The sequence below is a fragment of the Micromesistius poutassou genome, assembly GCF_964030765.1.
Source record: "Micromesistius poutassou genome assembly, chromosome: 8".
Lineage (NCBI taxonomy): Eukaryota > Metazoa > Chordata > Actinopteri > Gadiformes > Gadidae > Micromesistius > Micromesistius poutassou.
The window spans coordinates 7,443,858-7,467,885 of NC_140278.1; the positions used below are offsets into that span (position 1 = coordinate 7,443,858).

The 24,028-nt window shown below is 45.3% G+C and overlaps 2 protein-coding genes across 2 annotated transcripts; one reads left to right on the top strand and one right to left on the bottom strand.

Moving 5' to 3' along the window:
* Positions 1-1,709: 1,709 nt before the first annotated feature.
* iqgap3 (IQ motif containing GTPase activating protein 3) lies at positions 1,710-16,853 on the bottom strand. The gene is made up of 38 exons (XM_084472259.1): positions 16,653-16,853; positions 16,414-16,501; positions 15,438-15,594; positions 15,205-15,282; positions 14,990-15,066; positions 14,631-14,698; positions 14,083-14,196; positions 13,309-13,487; positions 12,974-13,052; positions 12,702-12,862; positions 12,269-12,356; positions 11,558-11,721; positions 11,235-11,395; positions 10,493-10,608; positions 10,087-10,250; positions 9,839-9,929; positions 9,480-9,647; positions 9,144-9,283; positions 8,758-8,916; positions 8,488-8,571; positions 8,284-8,355; positions 8,104-8,173; positions 7,772-7,980; positions 7,530-7,682; positions 7,256-7,419; positions 6,835-7,059; positions 6,551-6,691; positions 6,024-6,108; positions 5,435-5,667; positions 5,106-5,238; positions 4,818-4,920; positions 4,592-4,709; positions 4,255-4,342; positions 3,959-4,171; positions 3,702-3,862; positions 3,230-3,340; positions 2,452-2,560; positions 1,710-2,312 (listed from the first exon to the last, which is right to left on the bottom strand). Exons 1-38 carry the CDS (start codon positions 16,678-16,680, stop codon positions 2,199-2,201), a joined length of 4,866 nt encoding a protein of 1,621 aa, XP_084328385.1. The 5' UTR covers positions 16,681-16,853; the 3' UTR covers positions 1,710-2,198.
* A 2,887-nt stretch (positions 16,854-19,740) lies between these two features.
* LOC311351746 (gonadotropin-releasing hormone II receptor-like) lies at positions 19,741-23,363 on the top strand (the record flags this gene model as incomplete). The annotated part of the gene is made up of 4 exons (XM_084471896.1): positions 19,741-19,755; positions 20,181-20,669; positions 22,421-22,622; positions 22,966-23,363. 4 exons carry the CDS (start codon positions 19,741-19,743, stop codon positions 23,361-23,363), a joined length of 1,104 nt encoding a protein of 367 aa, XP_084328022.1.
* Positions 23,364-24,028: the final 665 nt, after the last annotated feature.

The following is a 24,028-nucleotide window of genomic DNA, read 5'->3' on the forward strand; positions in this document are numbered from 1 at the left end:
AAGTATTAGCTGTTGGAAGATATATTGATATGTTTTGTGTTCTGATTTAATTTGTTTGTATTACTTTACATAGTAAATTCCAAAGAAAGACCAGGGAAGTGTTGATCCAACCAACCCTGAAAGAGATTGCTGTGATTTCCTCACAGACTGTACATAGTGTACAGATGAGATAAACCTCATATTTTATGAAATACTGTATGTGCAATATAGGCGGTACTGTAACGATCCAACCAAGTGTCAAGTGGTCTTTACGTTCACGATTAAACAGTTGAGCTAAAATGGTTCACAAGTAGAACTTTGAGCTATGCTGAGAGATGCACCAACCATAAACACCTAGTCTTATCTAGTTAGTTTACTCTATAGGTAACTTCCCATCATCTGGAGGTCCTGTTCTCAATATCTGGTTAGTCTACCATACAAGTAACCAATCATCATCTGGAGTTCCTGTTCTAAACATCTTATTTATTCTGGTAATATACTCAAAGTGTAAATTAGTCTACTCTACAGGTAACCAACTAGCATTTGCAGCTCTGGTTGTAAACATTTGGTTAGTATCCTTTACAGGTAACCCACTTTCAACTGGAGGACCTGTTGAAAATATCTAATAATTCATAATATTAAGTTAATAATATACTGTACAGGTAACCAGCCTATCACCTGGAGGTCCTGTTCTAAACACCTAGTTAGTCTATTCTACAGGTAAACAACCATCATCTGAAAGGTCCTGTTCTGTACACCTAGTTAGTCTATTCTACAGGTAACCAACCATCATCTGAAAGGTCCTGTTCTGTACACCTAGTTAGTCTATTCTACAGGTAACCAACCATCATCCCGAGGTCCTGTTCTGTACACCTAGTCAGTCTATTCTACAGGTAACCAATCATCATCCCGAGGTCCTGTTCTGTACACCTAGTCAGTCTATTCTACAGGTAACCAATCATCATCCCGAGGTCCTGTTCTGTACACCTAGTCAGTCTACTGTACAGGTAATCAACCATCGTCATCATGTTGTGTTGTAGACTGCCAAGACCGTTCAGCAACATCTCCAAATGCTGCGTCCGAAGTGCTGAAGATTTGACTTTGTGCTAAAAAAACGTCTGTAAATTACTTGAATTTTATGATAAATCTTAACAAAACGAAAACATTTTTTGTATGCCTGTTATGAAGTAGTAAATTATATGTAGGTACTCTATTTTTTGTCTTTTACCCCAATTGTAATTTAATGTGGAATAAACGTCCATGTTCAGATGTATCAAACCAAAGCCTTGTCTTATTTTCTGTTGTGTTAAATACATTCTGTTACTCTCTTAGCACTTTCTAAATACTTTAGAAAGTAAATACTAACCTGACACAGTCATTAACCCTGAACCTGACCATAAATACTAACCTTAATACTAAATACTTAACCCAACCATTAATTCTAACCTGTAGAACACATAAATATTAATGGTGGATAATTTCGCATTGTGTTTATTCGTATTGTAGGCTTTTGGCATGGACATTTTTAAGAATCAGGCACAATGCGGTCACATTCGCCACCTAGTGGAGATACGGTGCTAACATAAAGACAATTAAATGACTTCTTACAAAACTAGCGTAATTTACACTCAAGCAGACTCATCTGGTAAATGTGTGTCTCATAAAAACACACTCAAGCACATTTTAGGTTAAAATATTTATTGTTGTAGAAAACGTGAAACATTCCATTACAAAAAGTGTAAAAGTGTTATTTTAGTAAATAAAGTGTTAAATGCTGAAGCTTTATCATGTACATGTTCCCTTATTCTGTACTTTGAAATGACATAATATATGAAAGACAAAACATGTGGGTTCAGTGAAGAAGGTCAACTGGGGACAGAACATATTTACAGAAGACAGAAAAATATAAACAGAAAGAATTCTTTGGTCATCAGTGATTATCACAATAATATGACAGATCAGATCAAGAACAAGGAATACAAAATACTGTAGATCAATTATCAATAATAGTGTAGATAAAAAATGAATTATACTGCAAATGAATGATTAATAATACTGGAGATAAATAACTAATTATTGCGTACATGATCGATAATGATAATAGTGTGATTAGTGATTAGCAGTGTGATTCATTTGGTCATAGGATTCAGATTGAAGTAAAGGAGTGTTTTTATGAATCCCTGTAAACGACTTAGTATGAATATTTTAATATGATAAGTTCACTTCTTAAAGAACTTCTTGTTGAGGAGGAAGATGAGGAGGTTGACATTGATCTTGGCCTTGTCAAACATTTTCATCACCGCAACGCCCTCGTACTGTAGCTGCAGCAGGTCCTACACACACACACACACACACACACAATCAATTTCAATGGACCACCATAAGCCCTTAGTTTGTGTCTGATCCTGGGAGGTGGATTTGTGTGTGTGTGTGAGTGTGGGCGCGTGCGCGTGCGTGTGCGTTGATATATACCTGGTATTTCAGGGGGAACTCCTCCATTTCGACTCCAAGGAATCGAGTTTTGACCTGGAAACTTCCAGTCTGTTGCCCGGCAACAATATCAAACATCACGTTCTTAAACCTACAGTAGATCAGACATCATGTTAAACCCACAGTAGATCAGACATCATGTTAAACCCACAGTAGATCAGACATCATGTTAAACCCACAGTAGATCAGACATCATGTTAAACCTACAATAGATCAGACATCATGTTAAACCCACAGTAGATCAGACATCATGTTAAACCCACAGTAGATCAGACATCATGTTAAACCTACAGTAGATCAGACATCATGTTAAACCTTAAGCAGATCAAATATCATGGTGTTAAAGAGGGACTTGCAGGTTTTAATCCCCAGTTAATCAAGATGTGGAAAAAGTATGTAGAAAATAGATTATATAACAATTATTAAACTTAGAATTACAGCTGGACTTCACTTCTGCAACAGCCCTCGTGCTCAATGTGTTGCAAAACTAATGTGTGCACACGCAACTCTTTGAGTGACGTTGGGAGGGGGTTCCTATGGACCAATCACAGGACAGGATTACCATATTGGTTATGCTGGCTGGATACCAAGTACTGATAAGGGCCTCACAAGGCTGCTTACTGGCTTGTTATTCATATCAGATAAAAGACAGGGACGAGCATGGCTCATCTCTCTGGTTCGCAGAAGACTAAACGATCAAACATAGACAGGTGATTGAAATAATTAGTTATAGTGTAGTGGAACGTGGCGTGTGTCTCACTGTGTCGCGGGCAGGTCTTGGATCTCCAGCAGGACTCCCTTCTCCTGCAGCCGGGCGGCGCTGTAGCTCAGAGACGGCCGCTTCTTACCGCTGCTCTTACCGCTGCTCTTGCTGTAATCATGGAGACCAGTTATTGCCGTCACCATGGAAACGCTTAAAACTGCTCTTCTTACTGTAACTAGGGTAATCCATTATTACTGTAACCATGGAAACCATGGATGGACTAACCATGGATGGTTAGTAGAAGCCACAACCCTAACACATCACCCTAACCTATGACCCTAACCTTGGACCCTAATCCATTACCTTAACCTATCATCCTCATCCTAACCCTTGACTCCAATACATCATCCTAACCCCTGACCCTAACCCCTGACTCTACAGGAAAACAGTGGGAACGCTGAGGCTGAAAGTGTTCACAGCCTTACTCACAGTTTTGAAAAGACTCTAGACGTGTGTGTGGAGACGCTACCTGGCAGTGAGGCTGTCCAGACAGGAAGTGATGTATTGGCTGTAGTAGTCCACCTGCTGGCTGTGGGCGGAGCTCTTCTCCTGCAGACTGGACAGAGTCTGCTTCAGCCTCAACGTGTCTGCCCTGCGCCTCTGGCGGTACAAGCGCTGGTGTCGGATGTCCTGCCGTAAGAAACATGCATTACAATTTGTACACATACAGACAATCCATATATGGCCATGTTTCTTGGCCATCACTCCATATATATAGGCGTCTACCGTGGCTATCATTTGCAGTATTTGGGCCTCAGAGTTGGGGGGCGTCAAGACCCCGAGGGCCTCCAGGCGACGGAGGCCCCTCGCGATCTTCCTCTTTTTCTCCTCCAGACTGAGGTTGCCGTCGGCAACAAGGGATTGGTTCCTCTTCATCTTGTCCGGGGTGCGAGCGTCTCTCTGGGCGCGGCGCTGCATCATCCAGCCGTGCTGGAGCTCCTAGCCAACCAGAGAGGAGGATGAGACGGCGGTCCTCTCACCGAGCCAAACAGATACCTTTATTTGTCAGTTTCCCTCCCAACCTGGTCGCGTGACGTCGACGCCCTCAACAGCTGGCTCAGAGAGTCCCCCGACTGGGTCCGAAGCAAGTCCACGATGAGCTGCTTGGTGCTGAGGGACACGCAGCAGGGGGGTCAGAATGTAGGGGACGGTTAGGCCACGGGTTTAACTATATGTTGTTTAACTCAGACTGGAACGGCAATGCTAGTAACAAGACAGATGTAGAGAATGCATTTCCATCTTTACTTTTTAATGATCATTTCCCAATTTAAAACACAAATATTCCTTCTGGAAACAGAATAGGAAACCCATGAAAACCTAAGCAGGAGGATTCCCTAGATTCAACCCTAGGGAGTTCACCTGAGGAGGACGCCTCTACTGTCGGACTGGTCCTGGTCGCTGAAGACGTCGAAGCGGCTGGTGAGTGTGAGGGACACCTCCATCTTGTACTGGTCTGCAGAACTCCCCCCGGAGTCCCCTAAACACAAGACGTGTCTCAGTCAGTGACACACTCTGGTACCCACATCTGATGCACTGACAGCGGGCTAGGTCTAGGCTAGTGAGTGTGCCAGGCTAGGATGTTTACCCAGCAGCTCCTCCAGTGAAGGGACTCCTCCCAGTTCACCCAGTAGGACTCTGAGGGGGTCGGAGGGGGAGGGGCCCAGGGCCTCCTGGTGCTCCAAGAGCAGCTACACACACACACACACACACACAAAAACACAAAACATAATTGACACATGATAATAAATAAATACACACACATATACATGCATACATACACACATTCATTCAAATATACATAGATAAATATGTATAGATACATATATATAGAATGGAGACTATATTGTAATTATTAACATTTCCAGTTATGAACCTTGTGTGTGTTGAGCAGCTCGCTGATTGAGATGTAGACCACAGGTTTGTTGAGGATGACCATCTCTGAATATTCATCCATGTTGAACCTCTCCTCTGGCTCTGGCACATCACACACAGCCTGGAGGAACTTCCTGGAAGCATCAAACACAGCGGTTCAAAGGTAACCACGTCTCCTTTGTGTGAACATCAAAAGCACTACACAGAACAACATCAACGACTACACCGTTAATATGAAACATGACAACTAACACCACAACACTATAACTACTAATCTCTATTATATATTATTCATCCAACCATAACTATAGCAGCAGTGTGAAGTTGTACCTGAATCTGCCGTGGGTGTGGCTGATGTACTCGTTCAGGTTGTGGATGTGGGGGCTATCACCATGGAAGTGTTTGTTAGCAGCTGCATGCTGCAGCATGCGTGCTATCGAGCCCAGAACACGGCGTTGCTCCGGTAAGAGGGTGGAGCCCGCTGAGATCTCCACCACGTCGAAGCCATCAGGCGCCACGATGGCTGGATTCATGTAGCGGTAGTAGACCAGGTTCCCCACGATCTGCAGCACAACTAGCACCATTAGCTTCATGTAGAGGTAGCAGCAACATCTAGCGGTAGTATACCAGGCTCTCCGTGATCTGCAGCACAACCAGCATCATTAGCTTCATGTAGCGGTAGTAGTATCATATAGCAGTGCTAGCAACATGTGTCAGTAGTAGCATCATGTAGCAGTAGTAGCATCAACTAGCGGTAGTACACCAGGCTCCCCGTGATCTGCAGCTAAACTAGCATCATTAGCATCATAAAGCGAAAGTACACAAGGGTCCATGCAACTAGCTTGGTTAGCACCATTAGCTTTTTCTAGCAGCAGTAAGAGGCTGGTTGCCAGCACACCGACAGTGTCCCCAGCTTCACCTTGTAAAGCTCCTCCTGTGTGGCTTCAGGGAACTTGGCGTGCAGAGCGTCTCGGAGGACCTTGGCGGTGTAGCGGAGGCCGTAGCTGAGGGGACACGTAGAACATAACCACTCTGTTACCCCGTTTACTGTCCTTTACAGCAGGGCTCCCTGAAGTTAAACATCATCTTGTGACCAAGGTCAAGTTGTAAAAGTACATCTCCATGGATGGGGTTAAAGCTGGGGGCCCACGGCGCACTAACTCAGCATCTAACTCCAGTCGAAAGTGACTTAATGGGAAGTGGAGCCGGGTTGTATCAGGACCTAAGTCCTATGGTCGTTTATAAAGGTAGGCGGTAGATAGAACTACGGTGGCCTACTGTAGTTTAAAGTCTTTGTCTACAAACTCAATTTGTAGACGTAAGATAGTGTGTATAGGTGACCTTCGATACTTTGTAGACCTATGATAGTTTGTACAGGTGACCGCTGATAGTAAGTAGACTTACAGTAGTTTGGACAGGAGACCTTATGATAGTTTGTAGACCTACGGTAGTTTGTAGAGGTTGGTGGTTATAGCTGTGAACACCCGGTCAGTCAGGTTCTTCAGGTTGATAATGGCAATATCGAGCCTGCGTCGGACCTCAGGATGGGACAAAGCATCCTCTGTGCTCACTTCATAGGGAAGGGAGCTGAGAACAGACAGGAGAAATAATAGTGAGCAAGTGATTGAGCCCTTTTGGTCCCGGTCTCAGTCTGGTTGATCCTGAGAGAGACAGGGAGACAGACAGAGACAGAGAGACAGAGAGACAGAGACAGAGAGAGAGAGAGAGACCTTTTGGTTCCGGTCTTGGTCTCGGTCTGGTTGATCCAGGTCTTGTAGATCTCCAGCGGGTCGGTCCTGATGCTGAGGGCCCCGTCACTGAGCACGTCCTTGACAGCTGAGCCCAGGATTTGGCGCAGGGCGTTGTGGCCGCGGGCGTGGCGGTAGAAGCTCACCAGCATCTTAAACACTGTGGGGTTCCCGGTCACCACCTCCTGGGGCTGCTCCACCTTCAGCCTGAACACCATCACAATCAAGACGAGATAAACAAAATAATAGATGAATATATACATCAAAATTAACTATACATTAAGATACATTCACATTAAGGATGAAATAAGATGTTAGCAGAATTGAGCTGAAATAGAGTTACATTTTATTTTATCAAGAATACAACTCAAGAAAACTAAACTCATGTACAGTAAAATCTGACCTGATCTCGTAGCGCAGAGCAGCAGTGAAGAGCTGCAGCAGCAGGAAGGCCTCTCGGCTGTCCGAGCCGTAGTTGAAGAGAGAGAACACCAGCGTCTCCATGAAGCGAGTGGACTTAGTCTGAGGCATCAGGAAGATCAGCTGGGCCAGGTACAGAGGCTGGGTCTGAAACCACATAGACATACATATATTTAAATACAGCAGGTAGGTAGGGGCTAGTAGGGGTGTTAGTTACCTGTAGCAGGTAGGTAGGGGCTGGTAGGAGTGTTAGTTACCTGTAGCAGGTAGAAGAGGTGCTGGTAGGTCTCCAGTCGATCTCTACATCTCTTGTGCAGGGCCTTGAGGCCCTTGGAGCGCTCCAGAGCCATCATGCCTGCCAGCTGCTCCTTGTTCTTCTTAGTCAGCTTCTTACAGTGAGACACTACCTCCTACACACACACACAATCACACACTGAGATGACAGGCCAAGAATACTCTACTGCAGGGCCTCTACATTTTATACACGCATATTGTTAACCTGCAGGGTGAGGCGGTTTCGGACTAGCAGCCCTATCTTTAGGTCCATGAGGTCCAGGTCAGCCTCTAGCTGGCGATTGGATCGGATGGTGGTGACCACATCTTGTCGGAGGTGCAGTAGCTCCGCCTCCTGCATGATGTCACTGTCGCCGGTCTCCAGTAGGTGGACGAACTTCCTGACCACCGCAAGGGGGGGCGTGGCCGAGTGGACTAGGGAGAAGGCTCTTTAGTCAAACATGAATAATGATTCATATCATATGATACTTGTTTTGCACAGCTGTGAACCTCTTCTGGTGGAGGAGAACTGTCCCCCATTAGGGTGGAGGTGCTCACCCAGCATCCTGTACTCTTCTCGTGCCCGGCTAGCTCTGAAGAACGCCTGGATCTTCACTATGGCCGCCACCTGGGGACAGGTCAGAGTCACAGCCTTCAGGACGGCACAACACTCTCACCCTAGGCCCAAGACCGCTTCCTCAACGTGTGTGACAGCAGGTGAGCAGGGGCTGAACTCACGTGGTCTCTGAAGTAACGCAGGCGAGCTCTGTAGCGCCGCCGCGCCAGAACCATCCGGAGCCCCGCCTGGATCTGAGGACACAAACAAGATGAGCTCATCCCAGAACCATCCGGACCCCCGCCTGGATCTGAGGAAACAAGGTGACCCCACCTCACCCTGGTGCTGCTGCTAGGCTGGGGGGGGGGGGGGAAAGGGGTCGTTACCTTGACAACAGCTCTCCAGTGCCCATAGAGGAACTGGATCCGCTGGCGGTACGCCTTCTGCTGCATAACACGCCTCCAGTGGCTCTACACACACACACACACACACACACACACACACACACACACACACACACACACACACACACACACACACACACACACACACACACACACACACACACACACACACACACACACACACACCATAGTTAGTGTCAATCAGGCAAGGGAGCAGTGGAGAAAGAGAGAGAGACAGAAGAGAGGGAGAACCTGTATGGTGGTAGCAGCAGCTCCCTGGCCCCTCAGGTAGAGGAGGCGTGAGGAGAGTCTCTGACGCAGGAGGAATCCTCTGCTCCTGGCCTGCAGGAGAACCAGCAGATCCTCCTTCTCCTCCCAGCCCCTCCTCCTGCTGACGCTGCTCACCACACCCTACAACACACATCTATTATATATATACATATATACACACACACACCTAAGTATTCATCTATATATTAAAAAGCATATATTATGTATTTATATTCGGCTACATAATATAGAATAGATTTATATACCTATTCATCCATTATATAACTATACAGCTATTATATATATCTATACATCTACACTTTATCTAACTATCTCACTAATTAAATATCCAATGAGTTGATGCAGACCTGGATTTCCTGGTTGGTCAGGAAGAGTGCATTCTGGGTAAATCCCTTTGGTTTGTCCCAGTTGCCCTCGAGCCTCGAGAGGTGAAAGTAGAACACACCGTCTGCGGTCTGGGATCGAACCCACGGACTCCGGTTGTCTCCTGGCACAGAGACAAAGATAAACACTATTCATACTGGAATGTAAATTCAGGAAAATAAATGTTAAAAACACACACACACACACACACACACACACACACACACACACACACACACACACACACACACACACACACACACACACACACACACACACATACATAAATATCACAGATATTTTCAGTAGTAGGAACAGACCTCTCTGGGCCTTGATGCTGAGCAGGCTGCTGAGCTGCTTCTGATAGGCTGCTGAACATACTGGGGCCACGCCCTCTAGCGCCATCTCTGGCAGCCGCAGGACTCGCAGTGTCTGGTCGGCCCGGCCCTCCTTCACTGCCTGGTTGACTGCTGCTAGTGCCAGTGCCCCTACACACACACACACACACACACAATAAATAACACACACAATATACAACACACACAGACACTATATAACCTTCACTTCCTGGTGCACTGCTGCTACGCAATACAACACACACACACACACACACAATATATAACAATGAAGCACACGTAATACCACACACACACAGACACAGACACAGACACACACATACCTTTCATAGCCCTCTGGGTTTGCTGATTGGCTCTCCTCACTGCTTCCTGGACGTCAGCCAATGACAGCTCAGCTCTTGGGTCACCGCTTCTCTGTGATTGGACAGTCATAGCACATCAGCACACAAAATCTTCTCTTTAAAGTCTGTTTTTATTTCTTCAACCGGGACAAACCAACCATAGGTAAATAACACACACCAGTACCTCCAGGTAAATAGCACATCTGAGCCCTTGGGTTAATAACACACACCTGAGCCTTGAGTCTCTGTGCGTGGGTGAGCAGGTGGAGGTAGCGGCTGGCATTGGCTGGTACTACATCCTCCAGACCACTGGAGGGCAGCAGCAGAGCTGACAGGACTTCTCGAGGGTCTCCTCCTTCGAGAGCCTGCTGCAGCAGGTCCAACACTAGGCCCCCTAGGAAACAAGGTACAACAAGGTACATAATCACTTTAGTTAGTAGTGAATAGCACATACTAAGTGATTATAGTAGTATATAGTACTCTAGTACATACTTAGGGTATCCAACAGTATACAGTGCTATCATACATACTTACTGATTATAGTAGTATATAGCACTCTAGTACATACTTAGTGTATCTAACAGTAGACTGTGCTATTGTACATACTCAGTGTATTTAGTAGTATTTGGTACATACTCTGTTGGTCTTCCTCTGCAGTAATGTTGACTGATGTGATTCCTTCCTGCAGCTGGTTCCATGTTAGTAAAACTCTTCCTGTGCGACTCTTTAGACCCAACAGCTCCTCAAAATACCTACAAAAGCATTACATTATATATACAGAGCCACAATACACTACAAGTACTGTTATGAGTATGACCCCTGGTCATAGTTACAAGTTATAGGTTATTATTATGTTAATGTCCGTCCCTGTGTTTATGTTTCCTGTGTGCTAACCGGTTCATGTATTTGTGTTTGAGTTGGTCGGATGGTTAGTTCATTTGGTGTTTGTGTTTAATGTGTGGGTGCAGTCCCTGCTGATTGGTTGTCCAGGTGGTAGCTTTGTGAGAAGATAAGCAGCGGACCTAGCGGTCCAGTTAAACGTAACATGAATTACTTAGTCTTAGTCTTCTGGGTTATAACTTATAACTGGGTTAGTTTTGGTAGGAGGGTATGACTGGGTTATTGTTGGTGGGGGGGTATGACTGGGTTACTGTTGGTAGGAGGGTCTGACTGGGTTATTGTTAGTGGGGGGTATGACTGGGTTATTGTTGGTGGGGGGGTATGACTGGGTTACTGTTGGTGGGGGGGTATGACTGGGTTACTGTTGGTGGGGGGGTATGACTGGGTTACTGTTGGTGGGGGGGTATGACTGGGTTACTGTTGGTAGGAGGGTCTGACTGGGTTACTGTTGGTGGGAGGGTTGTGTGTTTGACCAGACCTGTGTAGCAGGTCGTCATGGATATCAGACAGACCAGCCGTCATGCTTCTCAAACTGAAGCAGAAGGAGCGGAGGTCTTTGGCCTCCAAGGCCTGGTTCACCATAGCAACAGCTGTTAACATCTCCACGGCAACGTACAGCTCCTCCTGCTGAAGCTCCCCCTGGTGGATCAAAGACAGGACCACAGGATAATCTGGTTACAGCTACAGCTGATGGTGCTACAGTCCCTACCTGAGGGTGGTGTAGTAGCTACAGCTGATGGTGCTACAGTCCCTACCTGAGGGTGATGTAGTAGCTATAGCTGATGGTGCTACAGTCCCTACCTCAGGGTGTTGTCGCTGCAGAAGCTGCAGCTGTTGGTGGTAGAGAGCAGCGGCGAAGGGCAGGACGTCTGGCAGCATGGCGTCCGAGTTCAGCAGACAGCGCAGGGTCTGTGTGGAGTCGGCTCGCTGCAAGGCCTCATTGATACACCGCACTGCATCCTGCACTGCTCACACACACACACACACACACACACACACACACACACACACACACACACACACACACACACACACACACACACACACACACACACACACACACACACACACACACACACACACAGTTATAGTCATAGCAGGTCATTAACCTTGCTCCTAGGTGTCAACAGATACCCTGGCATGAGATGCTTTGAATTTGCTTATAGGAGGGCGGGACGTCCGATTGAGTTGATATTATAATCTGAAGAAATATGTAACATAATAATGTAAACCCACAAAGTTGCTACGTGGACTCCGTCCTCAATATGGAAGGCTTTTATCCAGGTACTGTTAGCTAATGGACTCAAATGAAGTAAGAGAACGGACATAGCGTTTCAGTAGCTCGGATATATACGGTAAAACTGATGCCCTTCTCTCCTCTTAGCTATTTATAGCTTGTTTTACCTCGTTATATTTATACACATAGTTAGGGTCGGACATCAAACTGGGCAGCCATGGACACATAGTGGCTGACAGTAACTGACACACTGGAGCTGACAGGAAGTGACCTACTGTTGTTGGAGCACAGGGCTTCCTGATTGGCCAGGTTGATGCTCTGCTGGAGCTCCTCTGGTTCCAGGGGGTCAACACACCCCTGCTCCTGTATAACACAATAAGAACACACTGTAACACAACACAATCATACACTGTAGCACACTCCTGCTCCTGTATAACACAATAAGAACACACTGTAACACAACACAATCATACACTGTAGCACACTCCTGCTCCTGTATAACGCAATAAGAACACACTGTAACACAACACAATCATACACTATAACACAGGCGTTCTCCTGTATGACACAATAACACAGCATAACCACTATAAAACAACACAATAATACACTATAACACCCCTTCTCCAGTTTAACACAATAACAACATCCTTTCACAACTACTGTGTAGTGTGTATATGAGTACTGTAGTAGAAAATAGAATATTACCAGGCTCTGCTGGCGGGCGGAGGTCAGCTGGTCCAGGTACCAGGGACTGTGCTCCACCCTGAGGCCCTGCAGGTCCAGGGCAGGAAGTTGGAGAGCGGAGAGCAGCTTCACTTCCTGTCCACTCTCTAGCGCCTCATCCACCAACTCTACCGCAGAGCGCACTATAGAAATACAGATAAATAAACATGTATCAATAAATATACAGTACATCCCCAAAATACACAGACAGACAGACAGACAGAAAGACAGAGCTATCGGAGTGGTTTCTTTACCGTTGACTTTGTTGATGTTGTCCTGAATCTCATTCTGACTCAGATACTCCTCATACATGTCCTTCTCAGCCCGGGAGCACTGCACAGGGGAGAGGACCATTATCACTATAATATCCAACTATATCTAAATCTATAGATATAGTAACATCTATTTACAACGCCATCCATCTGTATTCCGTTTACAGATCTTTTAACATGTCTCAAGGCATTACTCAAACATTATTCCACAATCCGACCAGTGGTCAAATTAATATTCCTGACACCGCAGCCACTTGGAATGTTCAGATAGCACTCAACCAATGGTGTTGCAGTATGTGAGGCGAGGCCACACCCACCCCAGTCGCAGCGCTGTGTGTCTTGGCGGTGCGCGCCTGCTGCAGCATCTCCTGGTAAACGGCCATCAGTGCCCCCTGCAGGCGCTCCAGCATGGCGTTGGGGTTCCTGAGGGCCAGGGCCGTCGCATCCACATCCCCTTGGACCACAGCCTCGTTGATGGCCAGCACTGCAGCGTGGACTACACACACAGAATCACTATGATACTGGTACACAATATACACACACAGAATCACTATGATACTGGTACACAATATACACACACAGAATCACTATGATACTGGTACACAATATACACACACAGAATCACTATGATACTGGTACACAATATACACACACTGAATCACTATGATACTGGTACACAATATACACACACACACTCAATCACTACAATACTGGAACAAAACACACACACACACACACACACACACACACACACACACACACACACACACACACACACACACACACACACACACACACACACACACACACACACACACACACACACACACACACACACACACACAATCATTATGATACTGATACACACTGATAAAGACACTATGATACTGGTACATTATTATTTTTTTATCAATTGCCATAAACTCTATTATATTGTAGTATTATATGATAGTAGTAGGTTCGTATTATGGTAATATAGTATGGTAGTATAACATGGTAGTAGTAGGTTAGTATTATGGTAATATAGTATGGTAGTATAGTATCCTAGTATGGTTGCAGAATGGTGGTATAGTACGTAGCAATCAGCCTACCAGCAGCTTGGTCCACTGACAGCTCATTGGCCAGGAGGCCTCCGATCTTACTGAAGGAGGGCATCTGGATGCCATACTTGTCCAACTCCAGTTTCATATTGTTGATCTCCTCCTCTGAGGACCAGAGAAACACCATTAAATCCTTATCACCTAAACACTTTCCATATCATCTAAAGACTATCCTCCTTATCACCTAAACACTTTCCATATCATCTAAAGACTATCATTATCACCTAAACACTATCCTCATCACCTGAACACTATCATTATCACCTTAACACTATCCTTATCAACTAAACATTATCCATAAAAACTTAATATTATCCTTATAACCTAAACACTATCCTCATCACCTAAACACTATCCTACTCACCTAAACACTATATGTAAACTATACTATATACTATAGTTATCATCTAAACATTATCTATCATGTAAACACTATCCTTATTTTGTAAATATCTAGAGAACCATATGGCTCTTGAAATGTGTGAGAGGAGGTAATTACCAGTAAACAATATGGGAGGTAGTTATGAGGAGATAGTTACCAGTAAACTGGACTTTTCCATACAGGTCTTGGATTTGAGGAGCCAATCCCAACCTGAAGAGATACATGCTGCACACAGTACACACGCAAAGATACACACTATTAAATAGATTACACACTATTGTTACATTTACACACTTTTATAACTATTATCCACTATTAAAACCACTACACAATATTATAGCTACTTCACACTATTATAACTGCTACACACAATTTCTTTCACAATTTTCACAGTAACTTCTTCACACTTTTATAAATACTAAAGTTAGTTTTAACGACTAAAAAGTATTAGTTATAATTACTACAGACAATAAATGATAACTACTACAGACTAACAGTTGGAGGTATGGATGGTACCTGAGAGCGTGGATGCAGTACACAGCCCGAGGCATGTTCTTCCGGTCATAGATGTCTGTTGTCTCTGGATGAAATATCTTAAGCAAAAAGGACACAACGTGTGAAAGATTATAGCCACTCCAGATTGGGAATCTAGGTTTACACAATGGCCAGTAAGGTCAAGGTTATTGAATAGGTTCTGCAGACTACAGATGAGAGATCATGAGATGGATTACTGTTGGGAGTCCAACTTGCACCATGGCGTTCCTCCAGTGGTTGATGTTGTCAGTGTGTCTGAACTGTAAACCCTGGGCCTGGACGAGAGTACACAGGATTAGACAACCTATCCTGCTGTACTAGTTAGCATTTCTGTATATTAATGTAGTATAGTAGTAGATTTTATAAGTAGTATGTCACCTAACTTGTGTATTAGATTGTATATTATACAGTATAAAATGAAGTGGCAGACCTTGTAGCGGTTCTGGTCCAAGTCGTAGATCTTGCGTAAGGGGGTGGTGTTGGGAGAGAAGTGGTGGGCCAGTTTAGCCAGCCACACCCCGTTCCTCAGCCCCTCCTCCAACTCTGTAGGTGCAGGGAGCTCCTCCCCTAGACACGCCTCCATCCACCTGGGAACAAATAATATTAGATATTAGATACATAAAATATAAACACATACATAGGAGCAGTGACCTCCTCCTTCTGGGATGTCTCCATCCATCTGAGAACAATAATAAAATAATTGAATAATATAATATATCTAGTAGCTTTACTTCTCCAGTCGACAGAGCAACTGACATATATATTAATATATATTATAGTTGCCTGATATAATAAATATAGTAGCTTGGCTTCCTCTACTCAGTGGTTCTCAACCTTTTTTTTTTTTTTACCCCCTGTGAAATATTTTTTCACAGTACCCCCTAACCAGTGCAAAGTTTTTTTGGTTTGGCCTTCTTTGCCACTTGTCCCTCCGTGTTTTCAAAAGAATTGCTGCTACACTTCAACCACGACTCCATCGTTGATCCAAGTGATTGACAAGTGATGCCAGGTGGCATATGACAGGTTGGGTCAAACCATCCTGGTATGGGGGAGACTCTGGGCTTTAAGGATAATGAAATTGAATAGCCTACAGAATATTAAATTCATTTTATGAACTTATACTTATATTTTCCTGAAATATATATTAAATAATTATTTTTAAAGGATTTCTGCAGGGATGCTACTTTTTAATGTATATTTTAAAATCTCACGTACCCCCTGGAGTGCCTTCACGTACCCCCATTTGAGAACCACTGCTCTAGTCAACAGAGGTACTGATAATATATAATATAGTTTAATATAATATATCTAGTAGGTTGGCTTCCTCCAGTCGACAGAGGTACAGTACCTCTGTCGACTGGAGGAAGCCAACCTACTAGATATATAATATACAACTAATAATGTACCTCTTGGCTTCCTCCAGTCGACAAAGGTATTGATAAGCAACATTCTGGATCCGCTGCTGGTCCATCTCATCAGCTGTCAGTCGCTCATCTGTAACCAAACATGAAGTCAACAAACATTATGATTTATATAAACGGAACGAAAGCCATTTGTGACTTAAGGCCTGCACATTGTATTGTACTTCTAAATAACAAACAAATACCAATTTTTTTGAAGATTAAGTTTAATAAACCAAACTCACAGCGCATGTTTCCGTCTGACTGCTCCATTTAGCCACTGCTAGCGAGCTACAAGCTGAACGAATACGTTTGTTTTTAGTTGAGTAACGTATTATATATTATATAAACGATTCGAATATATTTCCTTTGCGGGAAAATAAGACGTCATGCAACAGTCAATGAAATTAAGAATCTATAATGACTAATAAGCGGATCCGAGCAACTCTCAGACATCTCTCGACATGTTTACCGTCTGGGTTTGAAAAGACCCGCCGACACCTGATTGGATAGAGAACCGGTGACTACGCCCACTGTGATGCGCAAAATCTTATTGGCTAGAGCACAAGCTCCTCCCACTGTTCTGCGTCGCCAACGTAACGTGACAGTAGGTCCAGGGAGCGGTCCCGGTTCTTCATTTTTTGTTATGTTTTTCTTACACTTCATTAAAAAAAAAATACACCTTTAGAATTGTACGTTTAATCGGATGTCCATAATAATTTGTATATTTGGTAGATGATCAATAAATCTCTCTCTCTCTCTCTCTCTCTCTCTCTCTCTCTCTCTCTCTCTCTCTCTCTCTCTCTCACACACACACACACACACACACACACACACACACACACACACACACACACACACACACACACACACACACACACACACACACTCCCTCCCTCTCTTTCTCTCTTACTCATAACATGTCCCCTATGGGACATAAGGCTTCAATGAGCACTCTCCATTTCATTCGGTCCCTGGCAGCATGTTGGGCCTCTCCCCCATGCCAAGAGATCGAGCATATTCGTCAGAGGCATCCATTATGGAACACTTCCATTCTCCTCATGTCTGTTTTGACAACTCTCCAGCTCTCTGAGCCGTACAGCAGAACAGACTTTACATTGCTGCTGTGTAGGAGCATCTTCGTCTTAAGGCTGTATTGGTTGGTGTAGAGTGGGTGACTGGTATCTAATGATGGTGTTCGATGCTCTGCTCACCTCATTACCAAGTTAATATTGAACCGCCTTTCTCACAGCCCGGTCTCCTGTTGTCACATCCTGCTCCCCCTCCTCCCCTCCTCCTCCTCCTCCTCCCCCATCCTCCCTCTCTGTTGTTGGTGGTAATTATTAAATAAGTATTTTGTTACTGCGTCTGCCATAGATCCTGGCGGGAGCTAGGATCACTGTGTGTTTTGTCTGTTTGTCTGTGTTTTCCTGTTGTGCGCGGAGCTAGCCGACTCCAGCTTCTCCGGACTCTACCATACACAATGTGGATCATCATAATCAACGACTCCTGCTTATCAACCCCGGCTTCCCAACCAGTCATCGCCAGATCGTCAAACAGTCTAGCTAGTATGTAGCGTTCCTGACTTCCATGTCTCTTCGTTCCTACATTAAAGGTCCCATGACATGCCACCAGGTGTGGTGTGATTAGCCGTTTTGAAAATCAGTCTGTTATGACATCAAAGGTGGGCGTGTCCACCTAGATGTGTGACGGATAGATGAGCAACATTTGCAACAGTCCACTGGGCAGGCTGGTAGACTGATCTATCCAGCACACATCTAGGTGGACACGCCCACCTGTGATGTCATAACAGACAGATTTTCAAAACGGCTTGCAACGGCTAATCACACCACACCTGGTGGCATATCATGGGACCTTTAAGGATTGTCGGGTTCTAACCCTCTGCTTCCATCCAGATCTTCCCACTTCTGGGGTGCTGTCCTCCGACACCACCGTCCCGGTTTCCACACCGACCCGGCTGGACTTCCACATCAACCAGCCTCTGCTCATTTCACAGCAAATAAACATTTGGACTGTTACAACCCTCGTCTGTTGTTGTGCGTTTGGGCTCTCCCTCCCTCGGGCCGTAACATATTTATTATTTTATGAATTGCATTCAGTTTTTATATCGTTTTTTTTTCATATTCAAACCGCAACATAATTTATCGCTTTGAGCAATATATTTAGGTAAAGCCATTAGTAGGAATTGTGTGTGTGTGTGTGTGTGTGTGCACACATGTGTGTGTCTTTTATACAGTCTATGATGTGTGTGTGTGTGTGTGTGTGTGTGTGTGTGTGTGTGTGTGTGTGTGTCTTTTATACAGTCTATGATGTGTGTGCCTGTGTGTGTGCATGTGTGTGTGTGTGTGTGTGGGGGGGGGGGGGGGGGGGGGGGCATTTGTGTGTGCATGTGTGTGTGTGTGTGTGTGTGTGTGTGTGTGTGTGTGTGTGTGTGTGTGTGTGTGTGTGTAGTCTTCTTGTTTTCTCTGCCTGCTAACTGACCAACAATCTTATCTCTTCCACCTTCTGTTTACTTTGCTTTTCATGTGTCTACCTGTCTGTTTATGTCTGTCGTGTACCTGTGTGTCTGTCTGTCTACCACGCTACCTCTATCCACCTGTGTTTTGAGTTAGGATTGTGGTTAGGGAACCAATCTTGGGATGTCAGCATAAGCTAAAAATACTTTAATGCAATGCATTACCCCTTAAGATGTTGGTCTCCTTGAAGTCTGCTACCACTGCCCCCATGATGTAGGCTTCCTCATATTTAGCCTTTGTAGATGTATTTAGACATCAATTATAGTTAATTTCATTTCATGGTCTTTATTGCCATAGGTCAATGAAAAAATAGCATACATCAAAGTAGCAGCACGAAATCAGCAGCAGGATATTAGCGTTAGATGGTGTTAGTAAGTATAATGAGTGTAGACATATTATAGCACCTACAGAATGTTGCCATAGTAACTCATAGGTTTTCATTAGATCATTCACCTGCTGCCCGCACCGTGACGCACCGATTTCCACGTCATCCAGCGGGCTTCTATAAATTGCATATCGTCAACAAACAGTTTCCATAACTATGATGTCCGAGTAGTGGAGGGCGCATGCGGGTCTCGGCTCCAATCACCAATTTTCTAATACCCTATTGCTGATGAAGCGGATCTGGTTTCCACGGTAACCCGCATACTCAGCACCCGCTGCCCGGGACAGCTCCCTCCTCATCAAACAGCTGGATACAGGTTCAAACAGTTGGATGCCGAGACAAAGAAGATAGTCACGGCACGGCGTCCAAGGGAAAAGGCATGCCGTCTTCAACCCGTCAAACATCGCGACTATGAAGATTGCCGAAGTGCGGTTTTATTTTAGCACAGGAGCAGAGATTTAGAAGGTGAGAGATGCTCCCAATATCGAACGACCCTTCCCGCTCTCTCTCTCTCTGATCTGTCCCTCTTGCCATCCATCGATCTACATTCACTTTTCGACACTTAGAAGTACGGAGTAAAACGTGGTTAACGTTTCTATCGGCGACACATTCCTTGCGGCAGTTTTCCACGTTACTAAGATTGGTGTCTGCGTCGTGTTTCGGAATAAGGTGTCCCTTGATTCTATTGTAGGTTCATGAGATAAGTTACAGTAAATACGTGTTACTAGTATCTGGTACTAGATGGTACAAGTATTATGTTAAATATATTATGTAATACTAGTAATTAGTATAAGATCGTACTAGAATGGTGATGAATATTTAATGTGATCTATATGGAATTGTTTTTTCAGATGGATTCAGAACAGTCAGTGAACTCCTCCCACCCGCCCCCTCTGAATGGTGAATGGGCCACACCCACCTTCACCCGAGCCGCGCAGGTCAGGGTCGGCGCCACGTTTGTCCTCTTCATCTTCGCCGCCTGCAGCAACCTGGCCCTATTGGTCAGTGTGTGGCGGGGGCGTGGCCGTCGCCTGGCCTCTCACCTGCGGCCTCTCATCATGAGCCTGGCATTGGCTGACCTGATGATGACCTTTGTGGTGATGCCGCTGGACGCCGTGTGGAACGTGACGGTGCAGTGGCGCGGTGGCGACGTGCTGTGCAGGCTGCTGTCCTTCCTCAAGTTGTTCGCCATGCAGTCGTCCGCCTCCATCCTGGTGGTCATCAGCCTGGACCGCCAGCACGCCATCCTACACCCCCTGGACTCCCTCAGCGCCCACCACCGCAATCGCCGCATGCTGGGCCTCGCCTGGAGCCTGAGCTTACTGCTGGCCTCGCCACAGGTAACAATAGATAACCGTACGGGTAACACCAGGTGACACCAAAGGCAACACTACAGCTAACACTACAGGCAACACTACAGGTAACACTACAGGTAACACTACAGGCAACGCTATATCTAACACCAGGTAACACTACAGCTAACACTACAGGCAACACTACAGGTAACACTACAGGTAACACTACAGGCAACGCTATATCTAACACCAGGTAACACTACAGGCAACACTATATCTAACACCAGGTAACACTACAGGCAACGCTATATCTAACACCAGGTAACACTACAGGCAACGCTATATCTAACACCAGGTAACACTACAGGCAACGCTATATCTAACACCAGGTAACACTACAGGCAACACTACAGGCAACACTACAGGTAACACTACAGGTAACACCAGGTAGTGTTAGTAGTGCTACCTGTAGTGTTACCTGTAGTGTTAGTAACACTACAGGTAACACTGCCGGTAGCACTACAGGTAACACTACAGGTAACACCAGGTAACACTACAGGCAACACTACAGGTCACACAAGGCAACACTACAGGTAACACTACAGGTAACACCAGGTGACACACCAGGTAACATTAGAGGCAACACTACAGGTCAGACCAGGCAACACTACAGGTCAGACCAGGTAACACTACAGGTCAGACCAGGTAACACTACAGGTCAGACCAGGTAAGACTAGAGGCAACACTACAGGTTACACCGGGTAACACCAGGTAACAGCACAAGCAACACTAAAGGTAACAATACAGTTAACATTACAGTTAACATTACAGATACCATTACAGGTAACATCACAGATACCATAACATTATAGGGGACAACACAGGCAACACTACAGGTAACCCTCCAGGTAACATCTAGATAACACCTCAGGTAACACCTCAGGTAACACTACAGGTAACACCAGCAAACACTACGTGTACCACTAAAGGTGACATTACACCAATGGTAACACCAGCCAACCACCAGTAAAACACCAGTGGTAACAATAGGAGTCACCCCAGGTGGAACTAGAATACAGGTAACACTACAGGAAACACCAGGTGATACCATCTAACCCTACACTACAGGTAAGCCTACTGGTGTTTTACTGGTGGTCTATATACACAGTAGTGCTGTTACTGCAGATACAGTAATTGTGACTGTTAGTGCACACTGTTCGACTGTAAGTGCGAACAGTGTGTATATGTTGTTCTGATAGTTTACTCTTGTAACTTGTCTACCAACACCATGCCAACCGTTAATACACTTTTAGGGATAGATGTGTGTGTGTGTGTGTGTGTGTGTGTGTGTGTGTGTGTGTGTTTGTGTGTGTGAGAGAGTGAATTAAAATCCCTAGAAGAATGTGCTTTTCTCATGGGACTAAAGATTAGATGTTTGTACACCTCCTGTTGCTAGCTCCCTCTTATACCAGCACAGTGCTTTAATGATAGATGTGAACAATGCTAGGAATGCAGTTTAAAGGAGAAGTCGTAGAGAAGTAATATAAAAAGACGACTTTAAAGTATTTGAATACATAGTAACTGTAGAGCCAAAGGAAGACCACTTTCTTTGAGGTTGTCATGGCATGTCTTGTGATATTAGATACATAACATATCAGAGATATAACATTGTATGTGTTAAGAGCTATATGACATGGATGTGATACTGAATCTATGATCTATGATGTTCTGTGACGCTAGAGATGCTAGTGTTTGACCCTTGAACTTTAAGACCATAAAACGTTTTTGTCCTCCAGCTGTTTATATTCGGGGCGTTGAAGGCGGAGGGGGTGGACTTCACGCAGTGCGTCACACATGGCAGCTTCCCCCAGCGCTGGCAGGAGACCCTCTACAACATGTTCCACTTTGTCACTCTCTATGTCGTCCCCCTGCTGGTCATGGCCTGCTGCTACTCCCGAATCCTTATCCACATCAACCGACAACACCAGCAGAACAAAGGTAGCGCACACAAGCACACGCACACGCACACACACACACACACACACACACACACACACACACAAACACACACATAAACAAAAACATGCACACACTGAAATGCTGACGGGGTAACATTTTGGTAATGTTTGGTAATGTATTGGTTCATTATCAGAATTATGGATAATGTATCGGTAATGTAGGGTAATGTAACTGTCATGTTTGGTAATATATGGTAGTGATTGGTAAGGCACGGGTAATGCATGGTAACAATGGTAATGATGGTACTGTAAGTGTACATGGTTATGTACAGTATCATATGGTTATGTGTGGTCCTACATAAGTATGTTGTTTGTGTCCTCAGCCGGAGAGTCATACCTGAGGCGCAGCGGGACGGACATGATCCCCAAGGCACGGATGAAGACGCTGAAGATGACCATCATCATCGTGATGTCCTTCATCGTGTGCTGGACTCCGTACTACCTGCTGGGCATCTGGTACTGGTTCCAGCCCCAGATGCTGGCGGTGACACCAGAGTACGTCCACCACGGCCTCTTTGTGTTCGGAAACCTCAACACGTGCTGCGACCCCATCATCTACGGCTTCTACACGCCCTCCTTCAGGGCCGACCTGACCGCCTGCTGCTGCCCGGCCCCCCGGGACCCCGGGGCCTCCCCCCGGTCCCTGGACCGCCTCTCCGCCCGACAGCACCCCCACAGCGGGGAGCCCGACTCAGACCCCGCCAGCGCTCACCACACATAGTGCTCCTCGGCCAGAGGCGCTAGGAGACACGGGCGAGTCCTCCTCTTGGACCCCCTTCAGAGGCATGGCGTACTCCTAGGGTCCGTTTTGTTTTTTTTCCACCCCACGCTCGACGGGAGACGTGATCACTCGGGCGCGGAGCACCAGCAGGAGCACGGCGCAGCGGCCGCGGAGCATCAGGCCAGCTGAGGTGACTCCAGATCATTAAAGGATGTGGATGATCCGGCCAATCAGAATCGTGTAAATGTCTGACGATGAAGTGGTAAACATCGTTATAACACTTCCTGTTAGGACACACTGATGTATCCTCGGTCCCTCAGACGATTCAAACTCTGATTGAGCTTCTTGTTGAGCGTTTGATAATTGGACCAATGGAGATCGAGGAAAACATCTGGAGTTTTAGCAGGAAGCACAAACACAAAGTAGGTTGTCTATTTTACTAGCCAGCTATATATCCTGATCACTAGATGAATGCAAACACAATTACCCTTATACTGTTCTACCTCTAACAAGCCTGTAAACACACCTTCAGCAGAATGTGAATGAATTATGATGTCCAAAATATACCCTAATGTCCTTTCTCTGCATTCACTGTCTAACCCCTAGCTGCTCCTTAATGACCTGTCTCAGTAGTCACTGTCTAACCTCTACCTACTCCTTAATTA